The sequence below is a fragment of the Oncorhynchus tshawytscha genome, linkage group LG21 (assembly GCF_018296145.1).
Source record: "Oncorhynchus tshawytscha isolate Ot180627B linkage group LG21, Otsh_v2.0, whole genome shotgun sequence".
NCBI classification, from domain to species: domain Eukaryota; kingdom Metazoa; phylum Chordata; class Actinopteri; order Salmoniformes; family Salmonidae; genus Oncorhynchus; species Oncorhynchus tshawytscha.
This window is the reverse complement of record NC_056449.1, coordinates 3,234,914-3,260,705: the sequence shown is the minus strand read 5'-3', so window position 1 is coordinate 3,260,705 and position 25,792 is coordinate 3,234,914. Positions and strand designations below refer to the sequence as shown.

The following is a 25,792-nucleotide window of genomic DNA, read 5'->3' as shown; positions in this document are numbered from 1 at the left end:
GTAGAAATACTGGTGTGCAAAAGTGCAGAAAGTAAATAAAAACAATATGGCGATGAGGTAGGTAGATTGGGTGGGCTATTTACAGATGGGCATCTCCTGCTCTGACTGCAGCTGGAAGGGACTGCTGCGCAAGGACTAGGCCGCCTGTGAGTGCTTTGATAAGGCGGAGCTTTACCTAGCATAGACTTACAGATGACCTGGAGCCAGTGGTTCTGGCGACGAGTTACACATGGAACAAACTAGCGCACAGTCAATAACAAAATAGCCAGTGGTTCTGGCGACGAATATGTACCGAGGGCCAGCCGACTAGAGCATACAGGTCGCAGTGGCCATATCAAGACAATTGACCTTTTCTTTACACTGTTGTGATGAAAGTACATTTCCATAATTTCAGCTATATACAATAAACGTTGAACAGGGATTGAACCCATGTGCTTCAGTTAACAAAAACAGATGGCTTTGCACATCTATTTCATTCTTAGAATGTCAACATTGTGGAAAGTGGGAGTTGTGCAAAAGCTAACTTAACAAGTGAATACTCTCAAAAGACAAGTTGGGGAATACTGTAGAACAGCAAACATGTAAAGTGGCTCTATCGTAGAGATACTTCCCCTTAATATAATAGTTGTGTTCAAATATTGATACAACATGATTTTTTGACAAAGTCCTCCAATGAATGTAAATTTCCATGGAATTGGAAGTCTTTTCTATAAAGGCACGGATGGGATTTGAACCCATGGTCTTCGGTTTACGAGACTGACGCCTTACCACTTGGCCACCATGCCACTTATTACTGCATTTTATATATATATACAATCTGGAAGGTAGTAGTTGTGCAAATGTGAATTTGGCACACAAACTCAGTGGAGAAAGGACCTCATACATATATAGCATGCACTCCCCCTCTGAGCTTCCATCCCATTTAATTTGCAGATAAAACGCAATATCAATACACTGTACTTTACATATACACCACTCCATTGAAACTACAATGAAATGATAGCAGCAATTCTTAAAACAGGTACGGACAGGGATCGAAAAGATGAATTTCAGTTTTTGAAAATGATGCCATAAAAGTTGGCAACCATGCCACTTCTGTTCTATAAATGTACTAACAGGGATTGAACGCATGTTCTTCAGATTAAAAGACCAAATGATTTAGGACATCTCTGTTTCCTGCTTAGAATTTCAACATTCTGGAAAGTAGAAGTTTGGTCTTTGCAAAAAAACATAGAGAAGCTGGGTAATGAACCCAGGACCTCATACATGGGAACCATGCACTCTACCACTGAGCTACACCCCCTTTCTAGGAAAGATAAAATAGTTTCTTATTTTTTTAAATGTCTCCTTTATTATACCAGGTAAGCCAGTTAAGAACAAGTTCTCATACACAACTGCGACCTGGCCAAGATAAAGCAAAGCAGTGCAATTCATTTGCAGTCTGGACGCGGAGGGGTGAACATCTCCTGCTCTGACTGCAGCTGGAAGGGTTTGATAAGGCGGAGCTTTACCTAGCATAGACTTACAGATGACCTGGAGCCAGTGGTTCTGGCGACGAGTTACACATGGAACAAACTAGCGCACAGTCAATAACAAAATAGAAGGGATTTTTTTTTTAAAGGCAATAAATATGCCATAGTACCGAAGTAATCACAATTTAGCAAATGAACACTGGAGTGATAGATGAGCAGATGATGATGTGCAAGTAGAAATACTGGTGTGCAAAAGTGCAGAAAGTAAATAAAAACAATATGGCGATGAGTTAGGTAGATTGGGTGGGCTATTTACAGATGGGCATCTCCTGCTCTGACTGCAGCTGGAAGGGACTGCTGCGCAAGGACGAGGCCGCCTGTGAGTGCTTTGATAAGGCGGAGCTTTACCTAGCATAGACTTACAGATGACCTGGAGCCAGTGGTTCTGGCGACGAGTTACACATGGAACAAACTAGCGCACAGTCAATAACAAAATAGAAGGGATTTTTTTTTTAAAGGCAATAAATATGCCATAGTACCGAAGTAATCACAATTTAGCAAATGAACACTGGAGTGATAGATGAGCAGATGATGATGAGCAAGTAGAAATACTGGTGTGCAAAAGTGCAGAAAGTAAATAAAAACAATATGGCGATGAGGTAGGTAGATTGGGTGGGCTATTTACAGATGGGCATCTCCTGCTCTGACTGCAGCTGGAAGGGACTGCTGCGCAAGGACTAGGCCGCCTGTGAGTGCTTTGATAAGGCGGAGCTTTACCTAGCATAGACTTACAGATGACCTGGAGCCAATGGTTCTGGCGACGAGTTACACATGGAACAAACTAGCGCACAGTCAATAACAAAATAGAAGGGATTTTTTTTTTTACCTGATGACGGGTTAGGGTTCCCATTTGGGAACGATCCCTTCCGACGTTAACTGGGACGTCGCGCATGGAACGCAAATATTCTTAGAAATATTTAACCTCCACACATTAACAAGTCCAATAGCTCAAATGAAAGATAAACACCTTGGTCATCTAGCCAGCAAGTCAGATTTCTAAAATGTTTTACGGCGAAAACATAGCACATATTTATGTCAAACCACCACCAAAGACACAGCTAATTTGAATTAGCCACGTTGAACAAAATATGCAATCAACAACCGCAGGATTAAAAGAAAAATAATTCACTAACCTTTTGAAAATCTTCATCAGATGACAGTAATAGGACATGTTACACAGTACATTTATGTTTTTTTCAATAATATGCCATTTATATCCATAAATCTCTGTTTACAAAGACGCCATGTTCAAAAAATGCTACTCAAATGTCCGGAGAAATGATGATATCTGCCGGAGCTAACGTCAGATAACAAGCAATACACATCATAAACTTTGACTAAATATACATGTTCTACATATAGTTAGAAAGATACACTTCTTCTTAATGCAACCGCTGTGTTACATTTATTTTTAACGTTACAGAATTCGTTCACTAGGCTATAATATGAGACGGCGCTCAGAAATTAGCATTATGTCTCCTCTATCTCGGAGTCCACAGAAACCCATAATTAATACATAAATATTCCCTTACCTTTGATGTTCTTCGATCAGAAGACGTGGACGTATACTTACCAAAAACTGCGTTTGGTTTTCAAGTCTGTGTCTTAAGGTTATCAAACACGACAAATTCCGGTTGAAATGCAGCCAAAATTCTAGTGGATGCGCATCTAAACTTCAAAATTACATATTATATGTCGACTAAACTGGTCAAACTAAGTGCAGAATCAAACTTTAGCATGTTCTAAACGAGCAAAACAATCCTTAGCTCGAACAGACAAACCTACATCGTTTGGTCAATCCTGGAAGAAAGAGAGCTCCGGACCCGACGCGCGCATGAAAGTACATGTATTTTCGCGTGACCCGGAGGTTTCAGCCCGCCAAAACTTGAGGGAGCGTGCGATTCTCACAATGAGAGGCCCCACTGAAAGGGGACATCGCGCTGAAGAGATAGGAACTGTTCCCACATCCGTAGCTGGTTGGGAAGGGTGGGGGCGATGACGTCAAAGTTGGCCCAACTTTCATGATGGCAAGAGAGAGTTTGGGAGAATGGCTGCCCTGAGAGTTCTGCTTTACATACAGACATAATTTGAACGGTTTTCTATTCAATAATAATTATTATATTCATATATTAGCAATTTTTGACAGATTTTTTTTCTGTTTACTATGGGCACGCAATTCCTCCAAAAGGGGCAGTAGTCAGCCCTATCTTTAACAGGATTTATCCTGCTAACTGTTCCAAATGTCCGAACTGAATTTGGTAAAAGGGCTTTTGTGTATAAATAATGCACAGACACGCTAAAGCTGTACAGTGTAGTTTGAGTAGTCAGTTTCAATTATTTGCAGATGTATTCCCTATTATTTACAAATCTAAAGATGTAACATTTGAAATGAATGTGGCAGAACAGTTTAGCATAGAGTTCCTGTGGGAGTCTTCTCCTTCAGTCTTTTTGCCTCCTTGGCCTCATTTCTCATTACATGGGATTTCCCCAGTGCCAACTTCACAAGAGATGGCTGCTGTCTACTGTTTTGTGGTGCTGGATGACAGATATCGCTATGCCGATATTGCTGCTGTCCATGGTCCTGAAATTTACAATATTGCCTATTTGCATATGTACGACCGTCCAAACTTGACCCTACACACATTAATGCTAATCTCTCACACACTTTTGAACATTGCACAACCTGCAACAAGACACTGAAAGAGCATTTTATTCCAAGTATGTTTGTGTTTGAATAAAGACCTGAAGAATGAAATCAATGTGTGGATGTTGATTGGACATGTGGATGTGCTTTGCAGAAGCCATTTTTTTAAATTCCCTGTAGCGTGTAATTACTGGAGCATGATCAGATTGCTTTGTTTAAACCAGAATGAAGATTTGGTCTGAGAAACAATGCCGATTATAGCATGATAGCTTTTAAAAAAAATTATAAGGCAATGTATATATGACCCCCTTTCAAAGAGTCGCTCATTTATCACTTTCTTGCAGATATACAGTGCCTCCAGAAAGTGTTCATACCCCTTAACTTATTCCTCATTTTGTTTTCTTACAGCCTGAATTCCAAATGGATTAAATTATAGTTTTTTATTTTTTTTTATCTCAACCAACTGCAGACAATAGCCCATAATGACAAAGTGAAAACATGTTAAAAAAAAATTCTCAAATGTATTGAAAATGAAATACAGAAATATATCATTTACGTAAGTATTCACAATACATGTTAGAATCACCTTTGGCAGCGATTAAAGCTGTGAGTCTTTCTGGGTAAGTCTCCAAGAGCTTTGCACCCCTGGATTGTACCATATTTGCATTATCACAATAAATCTACCCCTTAGTGAGTGTTAATTGACCCCTCTCCCTCTTTACCTCAGCCCACCGACCAGCAGGGCATTCATGACACGGGTAGGGGTGCAGCTCTGCACCATGTGACCCAGGGCAAAGTTGGCGCCCTGCCGGATGAAGGCGTTGGCCTCGCTGGCTTTGTGCAGCAGCATGCGTGCCGTCCCCTCCACCTCACTGTCCATGGCCCTCTGGAGGTGAACGTACATGTCACCCAGTGTGGCCATGGCAGCACAGGACACTGCAGAGCGCAGGTTCTTCACCTGAATCATAATAACACACACAGGACCAGCTATTAATGTTGAGCAGTACAACCCACGGACATCAGAAACATGACACAATAATTTGACTTGTTCTCCAAATGTAGCAGATTTGTGCAGATGAATGAATAGGGCAGTGAATGAATACAGCTACCTCATTTATAATGGCAAGGCAAATATCATGGAGTTTAGGCATCAGTATGTCCATGTGGTTCTGAGCCATCACACGGAGAGAGGTCAAGCCCTCAATCTTCTTCTCCCTGCAATTCAGTGAAAGAAACGTAAGCATTTTACACAACATTTTCCAAAAACATTATAATGATGTTCATCAATTAGGACTCTGGTCTCTTAAATTCAGAAGTTTCTAGGCTCTGTAGCTCAAATCTACATTTCCAAGGACACTACACTGTGCTTCCTTTAGCCTAGCTCCATTGGTCTCGTCTACAGTGAATGCTCACCAGTCATCAGAGGCAGAGTGGAGCAGCTTGAAGGTCTTAGTCAGGGCCTGCTCTGGGTTGGACAGGGGCTGCAATCTGGCCTGGTTCTTAATTTGACCCTTTGGCTCACTGGCTGCCATCTTGTCTATGGGTTGACAGCAGACATCTATCTCTCTATGAACTGTATGTACTTATTTATGTATTTACTAATTTCCATATCTGTTTGTAGCTTTTAACACTAGTTCATTATGATATCATTTTAAATTTAGCACATATATTTTTGGTGCTCTCCCTGCTCAGAAACAGGGTCCAATTAACCTTGAGTAAAAGTTATCTCACTGTGAAACAGGCAAATCAAGTGTGGAAAAATGTATTAGCCCTGGGCTAAAGCCATTTGTGTCCCTTCCCTTCCTACTGTTTTTCTATCACTCTACCTAGCTTCACCTCCCTGTCTAATTTACATTAGTGTGAGTACATGAGAGGGACTGACCTGAGCCGGTGGCAGCCTTTGGCAGGCTAAGGAACCTTATAGGCCGAGGCTGTTTGCTCCTGGGCTTGGTAGGAGGGGGAGCAGGCCTGGGTGGGCTGTCAAGCGACTTGACCGGGGTCCCGACATCCAAGTAGTCACGGAGCTCCGCAGGGGTGTTCATATCCACTGAGCTCAGGCTTCCCAGAGAGCTGGTGGCTATTTCCCCCATGGACATGTCCGAGCCCAAACTTCTCCTGCCCATGGCCTTCACCTCATGTACCACCTTTGGTGTAGACCAGAAAAGAATGCTCCCATCATAGAAATACATATAGAACTAGTATATACATAAACTAATACACAGAGAGATCCTGTATTCTAGGATCTATTCTATCATGCTGTCAAAAAGAGAGTATCCTTTCTAACTTGTACCCCCATACACTGACTCGGTACCGATACCCCCTGTATTTAGCCTCGTTATTGTTATGTCATTGTGTTACTTTAATTATTATTATTTTTGACTTTAGTTTATTTGTTATGTCATTGTGTTACTTTAATTATTTATTTTTTACTTTGGTTAATTTGGTAAATATTTTCTTAACTGTTCTTCAACTGCACTGTACCACTGCATGGTAAGGTCTACACTTGTTGTGTTCGGCACGTGACAGATAAAGTTTGATTTGATTTTAAGACATTGAACCACTATCTGTTTTGGCAATTTATCAGTCCAAGTATAATTCTGAACTGCAAATGTTCACATTTCAATAAATTCAAAGTCCATCCTACCTTCCAGGCCTCCTCCTTCAGGTGAGCCTCGATGTCCCTCACCTCCTCCATCAGGTCAATGGGTCCGTTGTTGTCAGTACAGCCCTGGTCCGACTGGGCTTTCAGGGCTTTGACTCCCCGCCTGCCCTTCTTCTTCTTGCCCCTCTTGGAGGGAGCTCCAGTGGGAGGGACGGGAACAGGCCACACGCTACTGCTGCTGAATGACTTATTTACCTGGATGTACTCCAGAGAGTGAGATCCGGATCGAACTTGGGCTCCGTCCACCCCCACCACGTTCTTCAGTGGGGCCAGAGCTGTGTGTTCAAACCTTCGTGGCAAAGGCCTCTGTGGAGCTTTCGGCCGCGGAATGCACTGAATAGAGGGGACGAAGTGGTGCGCGAAAGGGGCTGCCAACCCCGATGAGAGCAGTCCGGACATAATTCTCATGGATAGCACTTATCTTTCTTTGCTTTGCTTCCATGGCTTCTCTCTCAGCTCTCTGCATCTGCAGAAGTCTGGCATCACTGATGAAGCCACGATGGCCCTCTGGGATTGGGTAGCTCTCCTGATAGCCCTGGATCACAATGGGACAGTATGAAATGTATAGCAGAAGTGAAGTAGGCAAAATAGTTTCTCCAGTGTGTCATAAAAAACTTTTAAGCGAAAGATTTTATGGATGTAGGCCTACTGTATGTCTATGAAACCACAAAATAAACAGTGATATTTTTGGAAAAACGTTTTAAAAACTGATGAGCCTTACAAAACTTGAAAACTTGTCCTGGTCATCCTGTTGGTTTAAAGCCATGTTTTGCTTCCTCAGGTTTTCGATGACGCTCTTCATCTGTGAGTTCTCCTTCTGGAGTTTGTCAAACTCACTTGATTTTCTCCCTCGATAAGCCATTGATGATAAATATTAACACTCTCAAAATAAGAACTTAACCTATCTCTGTGAGAGATCTATCATTGAAATGAGTTCTCCTTGCTTGTCAGTGGAACAGATGGAACAGATGGAACCAGCAATGATATCATGGCAAGGCTTCCGTTACATTGTGATGTCATAATGGGGTCTGTTGACAGTGCTGAGCACATCAGCACATGGTGAACATTCATGAAAGCTTTTTGATTCCCATATAAAATCATGAATGTGGTGAATTTGTAAATACTATATATATATATATATAAACTCAGCAAAAAAATAAACGTCCCTTTTTTAGGACCCTGTCTTTCAAAGATAATTCGTAAAAATCCAAGTAACTTCACAGATCTTCATTGTAAAGGGTTTAAACACTGTTTCCCATGTTTCCCACGCACAATCCCTACATCAGTGCTCAGACTTTCCGCAATAAGCTGAGAGGCTGAACTGAGGGCTTGTAGGCCTGTTGTAAGGCAGGTCCTCATTAGACATCACCGGCAACAGCGTCAGCTATGGGCACAAACCCACCGTCGCTGGACCAGACAGGACTGCCAAAAAGTGCTCTTCACTGACACGTCGCGGTTTTGTCTCACCAGGGGTGATGGTCAGATTTACGTTTATCGTTGAAGGAATGAGCGTTACACCGAGGCCTGTACTCTGGAGCGAGATCGATTTGGAGGTGGAGGGTCCGTCATGGTCTGGCGCAGTGTGTCACAGCATCATCGGACTAAGCTTGTTGTCATTGCAGGCAGTCTCAACGCTGTGTATTACAGGGAAGACATCCTCCTCCCTCATGTGGTACACTTCCTGCAGGCTCATCCTGACATGACCCTCCAGCATGACAATGCCACCAGCCATACTGCTCGTTCTGTGCATGATTTCCTGCAAGACAGGAATATCAGTGTTCTGCCATGGTCAGCGAAGAGCCCGGATCTCAATCCCATTGAGCACATCTGGGACCTGTTGGATCGGAGGGTGAGAGCTAGGGCCATTCCCCCCAGAAATGTCTGGGTACTTGCAGGTGCCTTGGTGGAAGAGTGGGGTAATATCACACAGCAAGAACTGGCAAATCTGGTGCAGTCCATGAAGAGGAGATGCACTGCAGTACTTAATGCAGTTGGTGGCCAAACCAAATACTGACTGTTACTTTTTTTTTGACCATTGATTTTGATTATTCCATTTCTGTTAGTCTAATTTCTGTGGAACTGGTTCAGTTTATGTCTCAGTTGTTGAATCTTGTTATGTTCATACAAATATTTACACATGTTAGGTTTGCTGAAAATAAACGCAGTTGACAATGAGAGGACATTTTTTTTTTGCTGAGTTTATATATATATTATATATTTTTGAAACAACCTGAGGAATGATTTGCCATGCGGCTGCTGGACATGTTTCTGCTGTTGCCAGAGAATACTATGTTAAATTTCTCTACCATAAACCACTTCCAACGTTTTTTAGAGATTTGGAACATAACGTCAATAAACCTCACAACCACGTGTATTTTGGTAGCCCAAAAATAAGTTTCCACCAGAGCCAGCCACCCAGACGCCTGATGACAGACCACGTGCTACATCCAGTTTCTTCACCAGCGGGATCATCTGACACCAGCCACCCAGACAGCTGATGATACTGTGGATTTGCACAACTGAAGAATTTCTGCACAAACTGTCAGAAACCATCTCAGGGAAGCTCATCTGCAAACTCGCCGTCCTCACCATGGTCTTGACCTGACTGCAGTTTGGCGTCATAACGATGGCCACTGGCACGCTGGAGAAGTTTGCTCTTCATGGATGAATCCCGGTTTCAACTGTACTGACAGCGACCGGTTTGGTGATGTCATCGCTGTAAACAGCGAGTACCCCATGGAGGCGGTGGGGTTATGGTATGGGCAGGCATAAGCTACAGACAACAAACACAATTGCATTTAATCTCTGGCAATTTGAATGCACAGAGATACCGTGATGAGACCCTGAGGCCCATTGTTGTGCCATTCATCCACCGCCATCACCTCATGTTTCAGCATGATCATGCACGGCCCCATGTCATCGGATCTGTACACAATTCCTGGAATCTGAAAATGTCCCAGTTCTTCCATGGCCTGCATACTAACCAAACATGTTACCCATTGAGCATGTTAGGGATGCTCTGGATTGACACTGCAGTACATAACATGTATGGCTCCAAAACATAATCAAGCAGCTGACCAATTACGCAAGACTTTAGTTCTAAGTTAACTAAGATTAATCAACAACTGGATACATTTCTTTATTTCTAAAGTGAAACTATCCTCCGCATTGGAGTATCTCTACAAGTATAAGTTTAACCAGTATTTCAGTTGTTTTACCGTCCCATGAAGAAGTGTGGCAGGCCTGTGAGGAAGGATCCTACAGCCATGAGGAAACAGCCCATAGCAATGAACCTGGGCCGGTGCAGCTTCGCCCCAAAATGGCTGACCACAGCCAGGAACAGCAGGTTACCTGCAAGAAACCACAACACTGCAGTAGTCAGGAATAGCAAATTATAAACACTGTTATTTTTTAAACTAAAAATGGCATATCAGTTTGGATACTAGGCGCTCCATCCACCACAGACTGTCCAGGAGTTGGCGGATGCTTTAGTCCAGGTCTGGGAGGAGATCCCTCAGGAGACCATCCGCCATCTCATCAGGAGCATGCCCAGGCGTTGTAGGGAGGTCATACAGGCACGTGGAGGCCACACACACTACTGAGCCTCATTTTGACTTGTTTTAAGGACATGACATCAAAGTTGGATCAGCCTGTAGTGTGGTTTTCCACTTTAATTTTGAGTGTGACTCCAAATCCAGACCTCCATGGGTTGATAAATTTGATTTCCATTGATAATTTTTGTGTGATTTTGTTGTCAGCACATTCAACTATGTAAAGAAAAAAGTATTTAATTAGAATATTTCATTCATTCAGATCTAGGATGTGTTATTTTAGTGTTCCCTTTATTTTTTTTAGCAGTGTATATACTTTTCTGTAACGTAAAGCAATGCAGAAGCAATAAGCATTGTAAATGATGATATAACACATCAAATGAATGTGAACATGAGGACACAAAGGAGAGATTCATTAAAATATCATCTTTTAATACATTTTTAATGCTGAAGTTTTTTAATGCTGAAAAAATCTATGTATTGCAAATCCAATCTGGGCAAATGGCCTGTTGGGCAAAAATAAAAATTAGATAACATCCTTGCTACTTCAGTCATTTGCTATGTTAAAGTAAAATCTCATTTAATGATGAATGGATACAATTTGGAAGGATTTTCCAGAGTCATACCTCAGTAGGGTAGAGTGTCAGGTGGTACAACCATTGGTGCCATGAGGTCAAAGTGTGAAGGAGGGAGCAAGCCAGAGAGCTGTCTAGGAAGCAGTCCAGGCCCACGGCGTTGAGGCTTTGAGTTGGTCCCATCATTGTAATGCATTGTAGGGTATCTGCTGCCCCATAGACCTGCTGGTAGTGGGAAAGGTGTTAGCAGGAGACCACCAGGGACATCTATGATTGGCTGACACGGTCTTGGTTAAACCACATGTATTCTAAAGCAATATTCACTTGCTTTCATAGAGTAAGGATTCACTCCTTTGGGGACACTGCCAGTGTTCTCCTGATATCCATATGTCCCCATTCGTGGAGGTGGTTGTATCACAGTTGAAATACAATGGTTGTTCACTGTTTTTAATTTCATTGAATTTAAGTGTGTACCTCAGCCTTGGGCTCAGTTTTGTTAACCCATCTGTGCAGAGTTGAATCCCAGACAATCTGAGGAAGAAGATATTAGCAATGTGAATCAAGCCACAATTTTTACAAATTTTAATCCACTCAATTGTCTCTACATAGAATATAGTGTTAATAACCAGTTCCTTACAGATCTGTCTTTGTCCTCAGGTAGATGAACCTCCTTCTTATTAACTCTTCCACTCCCAAAGACCCAGCTGAGCCAGCCTCCACTGTTATTGTGAACAGCAGGGGTCTCGGGCTCAGCCACCGGCCGGCTGCCAGTCTGGCACTGAGGGTTGGCCTCGGAGTGTTCCGGCTTGGTGATGGACATCATAGCAGGATGCTCAACATATCTAAGTCGGACATCTGTAATAAGTGGAAGAAGTCAGGCCACTCTGATCATGTCACCACACAGAACAATTACTAGCTGACAGGTAGGAACGTCTCGCTCTGATACTCTGTTACAACCCATTTCCACAGTGGTGCCACCATGGGGATGATGGGAGGTGGTTGTGGATGATTGTTTCCATTCTTCACAGGGACACTGGCTGTGAGGAGGATCCCCTCCCTGTGTGCAGGGACGCTGGACATTGGGACGATTCCCTTCCTCTGCGCAGTGACACTGGCCATGAGGAGGATCAACTCCTTTTGTTCAGGGATGAGGCCTGATGCTCGGAGGATCTCCTTCCTCTGTACAGCAACATCAGCTGCTGTGATGAACTGCAGGTATAAAATAGAGCATATAGTCATTCCCTAAAAAATCAACCACTTGGAATCTATAGCATCATTGACACATAGTACACTGAGTGTATTAAACATTATTAAGAACACCTTCTCTTTCTGTGACACAGACTAATCAGGTGAAAGCTATAATCCCTTATTGATGTTAATTGTTAAATCTTCTTCTCAGTGTAGATGAAGGGGAGGAGACAGGTTAAAGATGGACTTTTAGACAATTGAGATATGGATTGTGTATGTGTGTCATTCAGAGGGTGAATGGGCAAGACCAAACATTTAAGTCCCTTTGAACAGAGTATGGTAGTAGGTGCCAGAAGCTGTTGGGTTTTTCAGCTCAATAGTTTTCCCTGAGTATCAACAATGGTCTGCCTCAATGAAGGTGTGTTGGTTTTTTCAGCTCAATAGTTTTCCCTGAGTATACAACAATGGTCCACCACCAATATATTATACCTCAAATTTTGAGGAAGGTGTTCTTAATGTTTTGTTCACTTTTTACAGTGTAGATCATTCCAGGTAGCATAGACTTTCATTTGTATGTGTACTGATACTGTAAATACACAAATTATATTAATGTTATCTACAATATATTATAAAGGGAGGTAAAGGCAAAAAATTTTGGCCATGGTAAGGCCTAAATGCTGTAAAACACTGGAATGGTAGTTTTGCAATGGAAGAATTGCAAAGTAGAAATAAAAATAATTTTGAGCAAAATAAATAAATGAATTTTTAAATACAGTTGGGAAAGAGGTTTGTTTGGGCAAATTATTTTGCAGTAATCTTTGTTCAGTTTTTAAATTTATAAGTGTTTCCAGTTTCAGAGATTTTTGGCACTGTTACTACAGGAGATGATGCTATCATAAAGTATTTGATGTAAGTATGTAGGATAATTACACATAATGCTCACTGACTGAACATTCAAAATGACCATAGCAATTATTGACGCATTCACATGCCATCGGAAACTTGGAACCTCAGAGTTAAAATGAATGTAAGTTAATAGCGTAGAGCTTCCTACTGGTTGATTCTAATACTTCACAAGTGGGAAACTTTCCATGACGAGTTAGTCATTCCATGACCGAGTTAGTGAGTCAGAAATGTCAAAATGTCCTAGTTCGACTTGAAGTGCCTTCTATGATGTAGGGCAGGCAGTAACCAAATTATTTTACTGTGCCAAGTCGCACAGACTTTTATGGTCACACAAGTTGCCACCGGTGGATTCAAAATGAGTAGCCTAACAATTATTTACATGGCCCCAGGTACATTTGCAACCAAATAATTTTTCTGTGAGAAATCAATAATAGTTGCACTCATAGGGTAACAGTCAGCAATTGACAGTGAGCAATGAGCAAGATAAGCATTGACGGCAAGTTGACAATAGCTTATTATTAGTGTAAAGTAATTGTATTTCTATGGTTGCAGTCCTCAAAGATTGAATTGCATTGAATTTAATTAATCAGATCCAATGATTTACTGCCCTTAGGGTGGGGTACCGCTAGTCATCATTATTATAATCACCATCTCAATCATTATCACCATACCATCATAGACTTATTCTTCTGTATCTGAGACTCATCTGACACTACCTTAGACATGGCAGTCTGCAACTCAATACACTGCCCCTGCATGGTGTTCAGCGTCCCCTGCATGTGGTTAATCGAATGCTTAACATCGTTCAGCAGGATCTGAATCTCAAGCCTGCAAGAAATCAGGTGGTTCAACACACTGAGATGACGAGAGGCTTCAGACCATGCCCATTGGACCATCTTTAGGATTCGTTCTCACTTAACACCAATCTAATTAGGAATGTAACTTTGTGCAGAAGATGTTACTATAGTGTTATTTAGAAGAGAAAAAGTGTACTTTGTCAGGCGCCAAAAGGATGACGGCATGTCTCCCTGCTCCAGTGAGCTCTGCTGGCAGGTCTTGCTCACTGTTGGAGGAACGGGAGCCAAATTAGAGGAAAAATATCTATGGTAAGATAATGTAATACAATCTTTAAACCCATCAGAAGTATAGTGCTTACCTCCATGAAAATATTGGTCCATGTTATTTATGGCTGCATTGTCCCAATGTTGACCACTAGTTCCAACTTGTGATGAGAAGGTCTTGATGAAACGATCAAGTCAACATTTTGTTAGACATTTCAGAGATAGCATTAGCAATTGTACACGAGACAGTGCTTCCAGATATTGAGGTATCTTCCTTCTGAGGTATGTAAAAAAACATTGTGTGTGTGAGTACTCACATGAAAGGTATCCATGATTCTAGATGAAGCCAATCATGTATGTGATTACCATCCTATGGGTCAGCAATGGAATGATTGATACACAGCTTTCAGGAGACTTTATGTCTTGGGCCTGGATGAATCATTGAAATACAAGTAATATTGTGAATTTGTGATGAATAATTGCCATTGTAATTTGGAATATTCCATCAAAGTTATTTGTTTTGACAGTCAAAACAACTAACTCTTACGATTAATCACTTGACTTGAGTAACTTGAGTTGACGGAAGTAGCAACTTTATATTCTGACCTAGACACTAACTTGTGCAATGCCTAATGCACAATCTATGCATGTTATTGGCTCATCATAGTATATAGCCGAGGGTCTCATAGTCCAAAAACAGCATTGGTCATTGGACTGCTCAGTCAAAACAACTCACTTTTATGATTAATCACTTGACTGGAGTAATTTGAGTTCGGAACTAAAACATTAAAAGTAGGCTATAGCTTGACGCATATCCTTACCTTGGACAAGCGTATCCAAAAGGCCTATCCAGTCGTGCGTGAAGATACCTTTAGGCAGATAAAAGCGCGGTACGGGTTGAGACACGTTCAGTAATGTGAATCTGTAACACTGATATAAAAGCACGTTTTCATTTATAATGTACACTGTAGAATGACCTGCAAGCCAATCAGAATCTAGTTTTAAACAACACTGTGGGTTCCATGGAACGTCACAAACATTTTAGGCCACTTGCGTCACAGATTACAGTCACTGAACATGGGTTTAATAGCTATAATGGCTATATGTACAGTATATGCATCTCGTATTGAATTGAGATTACATTTACTGCACCACTGTAATTATGTAGCCTAATCCTATGAGGACCATATGTGAAATGTCAGAATCATGGCACATGAAAACATAATTAAATTGACTGCAGATTACAAAATTCACTGTGACAGAATATCCATGTAATTTCAATTAAATTACGTTAAACCAACGTGGAATAAACATTGAATTGATGTATGTGCCCAGTGGGAAGTGATCAATTCGAAATGATTGAATACATACAGTATTACAAAGAAAGAGATACAAAAATTGCTTAGAAAAGCTTGAAAAAGTCTAATTTCCCTGGGCCACTCAAAAGTCAAATGTATGTACGCATTACTGTACATCGCTTTTGATGAAAGCGTCTGCTTTCAAATCTCTGACTTTCACACATATTTACAATCTCGCAATGTTTCTTTCTGGCGCTTTCACATTTGCGGGATTTTGTGAAGTAAATGATGTGCAGGAGAGCTCCATGAAATCAGTGACATGGTCAAGATGGCGACATGAGAGGGTGGAACATTTCTAGCTGAGGAAATTTTGGGGGGTTTTCTCACAAAGTTTATAGTTTTAGACTGCAGTTGCAATTTGTTATTTTCACAAAAATTATGATAACTAACATTGAATAATTTTGTAATTATTCAAACCATTGACATATTTTTGACGATTTCTCTTGCTATCGAAACGTTTCAGAATTAATTTACTGCTAACGTCTTCAGCTAGCATGTAATAATCAGCATCCAAACTGTTGCTGAATAATGGATGTGTCAAGGAGAAAAGAGGCATTGTGAAACATGGTAATGAATGATGTAAAATGACTGCAGATATAAAAACTGTGAAGATCAAAATATTTAAAAGAATAACTGAATGAGCCAGCTAGAATGGGTGGAACATTCATTTTCCAAATTCTAAAATCAAAAAATTTAAAGATAATCATTTGAGTAAAATTGTTGATGTACGCATTACTGTTTTGGAAAATCTTGACTTTCACAAATGGATAATCTAATGTTTTTTCTGGATTGCTTTCACATTTGCGGGATTTTTGAAGTAAATTTTTACATGGTCAATAACATGAGAGGGTGAACAAAATTCATTTTGCAGGAACATTTCTAGCAATTTTTGGGTTTTCTCACAAAGTTTATAGTTTTAGACTGCAGTTGCAATTTGTTGTTTTCACAAAAATGATATCTAACCATACAATGAATAATTTTGTAATTATTCAAACCATTGACATATTTTTGACGATTTCCAACGAACAAGCTAGCTATCGAAACGTTTCAGCGTGTGTAGTTAAGTTAGCCTGCTAACGTCTTCATAGCTAGTAGCATGTAATCAGGACATGACCAAACTGTTGCTGAGATAATGGATGTTGAAACTTCCAAGGAGAAAAGAGGCATTGTTGAAACTTACTCATATGCTTGCAGTGTAAAAAAGGGGGGTGAATGCGATTCATACCCGAATACCCCAACCAAGGAGCAACTTCCAAAGAAGCTGAGAAGTGAACCATCAATGAGCCAGCTACAGGACAACATCGTCCGCATCCTCACGGCTAAAATCAAAGAGAGTACAGATAACATCATGAATTTGGTGTAAAAGAACACTGTCAGTATCGTTAACCTGAAGAAATCGATTGATTTCAGTGCTGAGGAAGTAAAAACTCTGAAGCAGCAGAACGCAACATTGAACATTCAGGTTGAAAAGCAGGAGAAGAAACTCACTGAAATGGAGTCAAAAGGTAAACGAGAATGACCGGTATAGTCGGAGATGGAATCTTCGAATTTATGGAATAGCAGAAAAATCTGACGAGAACATCAAAGCAAGACATTTGCAGGGCAATAGGAGGAGCGAAATGTTGTTGCAGGTTCTCTGGATGTAGTGCACCGCCTGGGTAGGCTGAGAGATGGGGAAAACAACCAGCCACCACGACCAGTGATCATGAGATTCATCTCCAGTGAGGGACATGACATGGAAAAGTGCAAAGAAAAATGACTATTTAAAGAAGAACAACCTGAGGTTCAAGGAGGATCTGACAGCATTTGACAAAGAAGCTCAGAATCGTCTGTGGCTGGATTTATCAAGTGAGTTGTGCAGGACTGAGTTTTATTTGCATCTGATAAAACTTTATATTTCTTGAGGAAAGAGCATTGTTTGTGTGAGCCAAACTTTTTGTTATATATATATTTTATTTTATGGCAGGGAAATTCGCACTGACACTTAATGTTAGCTTGATGGCTATTACTTTTTACCAATTTATGGTACAATGTTATTTGCAATTGTATAAATATATATATATAGAATTTAGGTCACCCACTTGCGTGGTGCAAAGGACTGTTTTTATTTGCAACTAGTAAGAACTTTTATTTTTGTGAGACCCTGGTTCATGTGAACGTATACAAGTTTAATATTCTTCATCTAGTCACTGTGATAGTAAATGTCCATTTCTGTTTTTCTATTAATGCTAGGCGAATCGTAATATTTTTAAGAGACAGGAATGAGGTTTCTAAAGCAGTTTCCTGTATTGAAGACTTTTCCTTAGTTTCGGGTTTGAAAATGAATATCAGTAAGTCAGTCTTATTTCCATTCAAGGATTGTGTTTTACAGGAAGTATTTGGTATCCCAATTAAAGATAAGGTTACTTATATTGAAATTGTTATATGCAAGGATGAAAAACAAAGGACTGAATTGAACTTTAACTAATTGAACCTCTGGTTGATGAGAGATATTTCGTTATACGGTCGAGTATTATTATCCAAAGCTGAAGGGTTATCCAGATTGGTTTATGTCTCGTTGTCACTTGACTTACCCCCTAAAATTGTAAAGGACTTAGATAAGATTATTTATAGTTTTATTTGATGTGATATCCACAAAAATGATGTGGATATATTGAAGCAACATCTCAAGACATCAGTCAGGAAGTTAAGGCTTGGTCGCAAGTGGGTATTCCAAATGGACAATAACCCCAAGTATACTTCCAAAGTTGTGGCAAAAATGACTTAAGGACAACAAAGTCAAGGTATTGGAGTGGCCATCACAAAGCCCTGACTTCAATCCTATAGAAAATGTGTGGGCAGAACTGAAAAAGCGTGTGCGAGCAAGGAGGCCTACAAACCTGACTCAGTTACACCAGCTCTGTCAGGAGGAATGGGCCAAAATTCAGTAAACTTATTGTGGGAAGCTTGTGGAAGACCAACCGAAACGTTTGACCCAAGTTAAACAATTTAAAGGCAATGCTACCAAATACTAATTGAGTGTATGTAAACTTCTGACCCACTGGGAACGTGATGAAAGAAATAAAAGCTGAAATAAATAATTATCTCTAGTATTATTCTGACATTTCACATTCTTAAAATAAAGTGATGATTCTAACTGACCTAAGACAGGGATTTTTTACTAGGATTAAATATCAGGAATTGTGAAAAACTGAGTTTAAATGTATTTGGCTAAGGTGTATGTAAACATCAGACTTTAACTGTACCTAGAAGTGCACACTATTCTTATTATTTTTTAATGTATGTATATAGTCAACTATAGTCAACTATACAACTTCTACTACTACTACACTTTATATCATCCAATAATATATAATGAAAAACACTCAACATGAAGAATTAATGCAATTATGTTAATTTCAAATATTTATTTTGAAATATAGATTAGGTGCTCTTCTTTTTATAGCAGGAAGTAAAGGGACTGGACAAGGCTTTGCCTATAGCTGAAAACATCCTGGAAATGAGCGAACGCTTCCTTGGTTTCTTCTTGGTGGAGCATACACTCTCTGTTCGGCAGGATTGTTGATCATTGACAATTGCTGGGGGAAAAAATGTAAACATAACATTTTCTTTAACTGACCCTAGTTAGTGTGAAGAATTAGTATTGCATTATTATTATTTAAATTGTAATATTCTACATAATTTACAAATGTCGGGCGGCAGGTAGCCTAGCAGTCTCAATCCGCCTATTTAACGCAGAAGTGTTACATAGGCCCCCCCAGGGCTTAGACTGTTTAGTGCCAAAAAGAAGGGGATAAAAACATGCAAAAAATATATATACATATAAATAAATATATATATATATATTTCGTCAACTTTCTTATATCTCTCAGATTTAGGACAGACACTTCAGTTCCATGTAGTGAATCTGTTATTCAATGCGTTTGTATGGGCAAATAGCAGTAAGGCCGATACAAACCCCTCGGCCCAGACAGGGCGTAGACTCTTGTGGGTTAAAAAGCATGATCATTACAAAGGTGCAACTCGTGCTGGAGGCAATAAAAGGCCACGCTAAAATGTGCAGTTTTGTCACACCACACAACGCCACAGATGTCTCAGAGACAGAGACTGAGAAAAATAGGAGCAAGGAAAAACGCTGGTTGACTTGTTTTGAGGGAGCGTGCAATTGGCATGCTGACTGCAGGAATGTCCACCAGAGCTGTGGCCAGAGAATTGGATGTTTATTTCTTTACCATAAGCCGCCTTCAATGTCGTTTTAGAGAATTTGGCAGTATGTCCAACAGGCCTCACAACCACAGACCACGTATATGGCGTCGTGTTGGCTGTAGGGTTATGGTGTGGGCAGGCATAATCTACGGACAACGAATACAATTGCATTTTATCAATGGCAATTTGAATGCACAGAGATACCGTCACGAGATCCTTAGGCCCATTGTCGTGCCATTCATCCGCCGCCATCACCTCATGTTTCAGCATGGTAATGCATGGCCCCATGTCGAAAGGCCTGCATACTCACCAGACATGTCACCCATTTAGCATGTTTGTGATGCTCTGGATTGACGTGTACAACAGCGTGTTCCAGTTCCCACCAATATTCAACAACTTCGCACAGCTATTGAAGAGGAGTGGGACAACATTCCATAGGCCACAATCAACAGCCTGATCAACTCTATGCGAAGGAGAAGTGTCACGCTGCATGAGGAAAATGGTGGTCACACCAGATACTGACTGGTTTTCTGATCCACGCCCCTACCTTTTTTTAAGGTATCTGTGACGAACAGATGCATATCTGTATTCCCAGTCATGTGAAATCCATAGATAAGGGCCTAATGAACGTATTTCAATTGACTGATTTCCATATATGAACTGTAACTCAATAAAATCTTTGAAATTGTTGCATGTTGCATATTTTTGTTCAGTACACATTTGAGTGTATTGACTTACCTGTTTCACTGACGGCAGGGGTCTGGTTCTGGGAAGGTGTTGGAGTGCAGTGGTTCTTCTTGTTGACCTTCTTTGTACACTGGGTAACAAACAGTCATTTATACAGTAGGAGAAATTGCACACAAAGGGTATCAGTGTTTACCATCATACTGTACGTAATGAATAAAAATAATCTTAAAAATGTGTATTTTGATGACATATGTACCTTTTGGTTGAGTCCACAGAGAGCGCTGAATCTTCCTCTCTTCTTTTCCTTTCTACAAGTAAGCCCAGAATTACCTACCTCGTCACTGCCAAGTACCTTGTGTGATGACAACTGTGTCATGGAGGGAGGTGAAGAGCTAGCCTCATTGCATTTAGCTAGTAGTTCCCTAGTTAATGATTTGACCAGGGCATCGTCAAATGCATAATCCGTTGACTTCATTGCAACCTGGAGCATCTTCTCTGACCCAAATTCTTGAAGAAGCCCCTTGTAAACAGCCTTGAAAATCTTTTTGATTTTCAGATTCTGGGGGTAGGCTTGAGTTGGTTCAAGGCCTGAGGTGCCACAGAACTCAGACAGAATCCTCTTTGTGAGAACTCTTGATGTTTCACCAATGTCAGAGGATTCCAGTAATGTGAAAGGGGTGATCATTGACAGCAATCTAACAATCAGTAAAAGTACCAAAGAGGTGTAGTCATTGCTAGTGGAGTCAAATGATGCATGTGTATCAGAGTCCATGGCTGATGGAGTTGATGGATGCACAGAGACACTAGACATCTCCAGATCTTTGTTGTCCATCTTAGATTCCACCTCTCCTAAAACTTGAATATCCACAGTTCCACCGTTGTGTGTGCTGCTGCCAGACAGAGAGGGTCTAGCCAATGATTTGGAACTAGACTGACGGCTAGTGGTCATGAGAGCCGGTCTGTCAGAGTCAAGTGTTCCAGCATCAGTTGGGGACAACCCATTGATTATGTTCATCAACTCTGATAATTCTTCTGATGAATTGGAGGCCACAGAACAGGTATCCATGACCTGATTGACCATTATATTGGTGAAAAGGTTCTTTGTGTCAAAGTAAACCTGTGAGGAACTAACGGAGATGGCAGAAGAGCTCGGCATAAGCCAACTTGTTTCCTGCAGAGAATCATCAGAGATGATAGTTTGGCAGAAATCGGATCCTTGTGATGGTGGAGGAAGCCAGAAGACAATCTGCTGTAGCAGACGTTTTATTGACTCCGTAGCAAAGGAGTATACAAGGTCAGATGGAAACTCCCTGGATTCTTCAGAAGCATTCAATCCTGTCTTCAGCTTCAAAAGAATAGAGTCAGACACGCTCTTGCCAGCTGGCACAAAAAGAGCCTGGGGGGTGTTGTGACTTTTTATGAGCTCATAAACTTTGTCAGTGAGCTCATGTGAGAAGTTCTGAAGACCGTCCCTGGGGCTGAGTCTCGCAAGTCTTCTTGTAAAAGAAGTGACATCATCTGCAGTGGCTATGTGTTCCGTATCTTCTCTTGGAATGACCTCCTTATAACAGTGTCAACTATGGCAGAGATGGTTTGCCTTGTGTAATTTGTTGACCCTTGTGAATGAGTTGAGGAGTCACTCATATCAATGACTGAACTCCTAATGATAGGACAATAGATTTCAACAGGCCACTCATTGGGGACTGGAGTGCCTGGAAGAGAATTTGTAAAATCACTCTGGGACCCTCTGGTCATGGCAGAGGTGATGGACAGGGAGGACTTTGAGGAGGATGGCCGGTGTATCTCGTGTCCATCAGTTCTCACCATGTCAACATCCTCCAACATGGAGCCCACGATGGAAAGAGCCAAGAGGCCTTTCTCTGAGGTGCTCATCCTCTCTGACATAGACACTCTCCTCTGGATTGTCATCAGAGTCTGACTAATTAAGGCTTTGGAATAATTTACCATGCTGGTCTGGCTGCCTTCATGTTCACTGTAAGTCATTTGTGTAGAAGTAGCTGTTCTGCATATGGATTCGGCATGTTTGGGGGCCTCAACCACATTGTCTAGGAGGACCGGTTGTTGCTGGGCAAAAAAATCCTTGACCTTGATGAACACATTGTTGAACAGGTTTACAGTGCCTGGCCAAATGATCTTTCCTTTCACATTGGCCCCGTTCTGAACACTGACAGGAAGGGTTGAAGCTGACAGGGATCTCTCTAACTGGCCAGACACTGAAGCATCAGACATTTTAGTGATCTGGGTGAAGCTATTAAGGTCTTTAGTGATGCTTATGACGATGTTGGATGCTGCAGAATTGGTGTGCAGAGAAGAGGTGAACAAAGGTGGAGTTCCACTCTTCTGAAGGATTTTGACATCTCTATCATCACCATCGTTACTGGACTCTGCACAAATGTCTGCACTTCTACCATCAAGGCTGGTATTTACAATGCCAATTAACCCTGATTGAAGGATCCCACCAGCCATATGTGAGGCTTTAGTTTGAAACTCATCAGTACATAGTTTGTCAAAGGCTGTGGATTTAGGACTTCTAGAGGATGCCTCCTCCTCATCATTGTTGATCTCACCATGCAAATTGTCCTGTGTATTGACAGCATAGTCATCAACAGATAAATATGATTTGGAGGCGGCAAGGACGTCAATCTGAGAAACAACGGCATCCAAAAGCTTGGACAGGTCTTCTGTATCTCCTTTTAGGCTAGAGAGGCATTCCTCCATGGATTCCTCAGAGTGATACACAGTGAGGATCTGACTAATGACCTCCTTGGTACAGGTTTGAAGGTCCGCATGGATTTCAAGAGAATCCCTATTACAAGTCACCTGAGAATCTAAACTTTCACTAGGAGCCTGTTTGAGAGTCTCATCATGTATTGGTGTAACACCATCGATGACCTTTACAGAGTCTTGGCAGGGAGTGAGAAAACGCCTCAGCATTTCTCGAAATCTATGATATATAATACGAGCAGCATGAAGGGTGCTCACTTTTGAAATTCTGAAATTTTCAGAGTGATGTGCCTGCATGGACTGAACAAGAGTCTCCACATCTGTTACAAAAGTGTCCAGCAATTTAGATTCTTCAGAGTCTCCCAATAAGCTGTTTGTAAAGGGGTTGACAGATCTCAGAGCTTCGCTCACTGCCTTTCTAGCCTTTGTCTGGAAAGACACACTGGAGAGTTTCTTCATATTTATAACTGGAAGACTCAGGGTAGATTCACTGTTGGTGGTGCTGTCCTGCAGACCAAGTGGAAAAGTGAGATGGGAGAGACATTGTTCACTGTCTAACAACTCAGGTGGTGAGGGGGAACACGAACTGGTGAAATCATTCAAGTCAGACATGATGCCATCCACAAATAGAATGGCCTCCAGAGACTCTTCAGAATCACACTCTCCAACAGAATATGAGAACTTCTCCATCACCTCAGTCTTATACAAGACAAGAACCTGGCTGGCAATCGCTTTTGTGGTGTCAAGGAGGACTTGGTCTTGCAAATACTTTTTGAGAGCCAAGAGAGGTTTTGGGGTCTCACTTTGTCCTTTTTGTTCATTCATAGATGAGGGGTTATTAAAAGTGGTTTACAAGAAATGGAGTCCGATGTGTCAGCCTCACCATTACTGGAATGAGATGTCTAGGCACAAAGTTGGAACCATTGTGAAATAATCTTTTGTGCTCTCCACAAATGTACTTGCGAGATACCCTTTTTCTGGACAGGTAAGAATCCTCTTCAGCGTATTTTTCATGTCGTAGTAACAGCCAACAGTGTAAGACCAGATCTTACTCTGATGGTTTTCAAGAAGGATCTGCTCACTCTGTGCAGGAGAGCAGGATGCCCTGATAGACTGGGTAAGATTGTCCATGTCTGAAACAAAGGTACTTACCAACTCAGAGGCCTCAGGGTCAATCATAAGGTCTCTGATCTCACCTATCCTAGGAGTTGGACAATATGATGTAGTGCCAGAACAACATGATGTACAACCCCTGAATATTTTAACAATCTCCCGGATCGATTCAGTGGCCTTGGTCTGAAACTCCTCAGTGAGTAGTCTATCCATACTTTGTGTTGACAGACGAAGACTAGATTTGGCACCTTTGATATTGAGGTTGCTCTCTCCTTGTTTTAGCATCTCCTCAGGACTTTTACAAGCTTCAAGCATCTTCATATGGTCAGCAACAACACAAAGCAGTTCCCTCTTGTCGGGGTCATTTTCTTCCTTATTGCTGAAGTTCAAAACAGTGCCACTGAGGGCTGTCATGACCTGTCCTGTTAAATGTGTCATATCCACCTCAATACCATCCTCTCTGAGAACAACAATCTGTTCAACACTCTTCCCATTAATATACATCTGAAGTATGTTGGAAACGCCAGACACCATCTCCTCAACAACCTTGGTTCTGGAGACACCACCACTGGCAAAAATAACAGGGGACATTCGGCCAGAGATGGGAGTTTGGATGGCCACAGAGATTATGGAATTGACCTTCTTTGACACTTCTCCAACAATAACCCGGGATAGACTTTGAGTGTCTACCTGGTCCTCTCTTTGGATACAGAGGACATTGTTCAGCGACTCTTTGAAGGAATCCTGGACACCAGTGAGGAGACTGTCCTCAGTAATCCCAAAAAAGTCCCTGAGTGGCTCAGATGATATAGACTCACCATCTCCCTGAGTATTTGGCAACACTGTCTGAGACCTTTGAGAATACAAAGCAAACAATACAGCATTCCATATTCAATAGTAGACACGGTAGTGACATTAATATATCATTCAGTAATCAGTTAAACTGGTCATTAAGAGTAAACTGTTATACAGATAACAAAACATATTTTCACAAAATGGGTTATGAATAGTTAGGTGAAAAAGGTTTCTTTAGGAATGACTGAACATACCCATTACGTGAGGAGCTTGATTTGGCCGTGCAAGACCTTGAGGATTTGCTGCTGCCTCTCTTGCGAACCTTCAGGTTTGTGCTAGAGGATCTCTCTGATTCTGTCAGAGACTTGCTGGATACTGGAGACACATGGCTGTATATCCGTACAAAACGGAAAATTGCAGGGATGATGACCTCCAGGATGGCCTCAGATACAAACCGCACAATCTCCAGGCACATCTCTGCAAGCAATGCCCTCATCACCTGTAGGACCGAAACAGTGTAGGTAGATTACTCATAGCCGGGCTCTGAAACCAAGCTGAAAGCGCATTTGTTATAAAATAATATTTGATTTATTAGTGTTGCACCATTATTTTTACATACCTCAAGGGAACATTTTGACATTTGCTGTATGGTTAGTGAGAAAGTCCATATTGCAAATGTACGGTCCCTCCCAGACGTCCAAAACGTTTGTAAAATTCGGGACCTGTGGGCAAAGCAGCATTCCTACCGGTAAAGAAGTCATCAAACATT

At 41.2% G+C, this 25,792-nt stretch overlaps 4 protein-coding genes and 1 non-coding gene across 8 annotated transcripts; all 5 read right to left on the bottom strand.

The window, feature by feature from the left end:
* Window positions 1–713: 713 nt before the first annotated feature.
* On the bottom strand, window positions 714–785 carry trnat-cgu. Its single transcript has one exon. It is a non-coding gene; the product is annotated as a tRNA-Thr (tRNA).
* Window positions 786–4,860: 4,075 nt separating this feature from the next.
* On the bottom strand, window positions 4,861–11,381 carry LOC121840344 (TOG array regulator of axonemal microtubules protein 2-like). 4 transcript variants are annotated; one of them, XM_042302882.1, is made up of 8 exons: window positions 11,016–11,381; window positions 10,057–10,189; window positions 7,560–7,687; window positions 6,821–7,373; window positions 6,059–6,320; window positions 5,590–5,713; window positions 5,286–5,391; window positions 4,861–5,134 (listed from the first exon to the last, which is right to left on the bottom strand). In XM_042302882.1, the coding sequence occupies exons 4-8, from the start codon at window positions 7,244–7,246 to the stop codon at window positions 4,895–4,897; spliced, it is 1,158 nt and encodes a 385-aa protein (XP_042158816.1). In that variant the 5' UTR covers window positions 7,247–7,373; window positions 7,560–7,687; window positions 10,057–10,189; window positions 11,016–11,381; the 3' UTR covers window positions 4,861–4,894. The 4 variants fall into 4 exon arrangements, with proteins under 4 accessions (XP_042158816.1, XP_042158815.1, XP_042158813.1 ...); XM_042302881.1 differs by lacking the exon at window positions 7,560–7,687 and having other exon boundaries at window positions 11,016–11,189; window positions 11,289–11,368; XM_042302879.1 differs by lacking the exon at window positions 7,560–7,687 and having other exon boundaries at window positions 11,016–11,380.
* LOC121840316 (protein transport protein Sec16A-like) lies at window positions 10,053–11,918 on the bottom strand. Its single transcript, XM_042302841.1, has 4 exons — window positions 11,602–11,918; window positions 11,439–11,495; window positions 11,289–11,340; window positions 10,053–10,189 (listed from the first exon to the last, which is right to left on the bottom strand). The coding sequence occupies exons 1-4, from the start codon at window positions 11,785–11,787 to the stop codon at window positions 10,053–10,055; spliced, it is 432 nt and encodes a 143-aa protein (XP_042158775.1). The 5' UTR covers window positions 11,788–11,918.
* A 6,690-nt stretch (window positions 11,919–18,608) lies between these two features.
* Window positions 18,609–21,926, bottom strand: LOC121840343. The gene is made up of 4 exons (XM_042302878.1): window positions 20,627–21,926; window positions 20,422–20,500; window positions 19,710–19,829; window positions 18,609–19,055 (listed from the first exon to the last, which is right to left on the bottom strand). The coding sequence occupies exons 1-4, from the start codon at window positions 21,524–21,526 to the stop codon at window positions 18,901–18,903; spliced, it is 1,254 nt and encodes a 417-aa protein (XP_042158812.1). The 5' UTR covers window positions 21,527–21,926; the 3' UTR covers window positions 18,609–18,900.
* Window positions 21,927–24,000: 2,074 nt separating this feature from the next.
* LOC121840315 lies at window positions 24,001–25,573 on the bottom strand. Its single transcript, XM_042302840.1, has 2 exons — window positions 25,278–25,573; window positions 24,001–25,081 (listed from the first exon to the last, which is right to left on the bottom strand). Exons 1-2 carry the CDS (start codon window positions 25,517–25,519, stop codon window positions 24,001–24,003), a joined length of 1,323 nt encoding a protein of 440 aa, XP_042158774.1. The 5' UTR covers window positions 25,520–25,573.
* Between the last annotated feature and the right edge of the window lie 219 nt (window positions 25,574–25,792).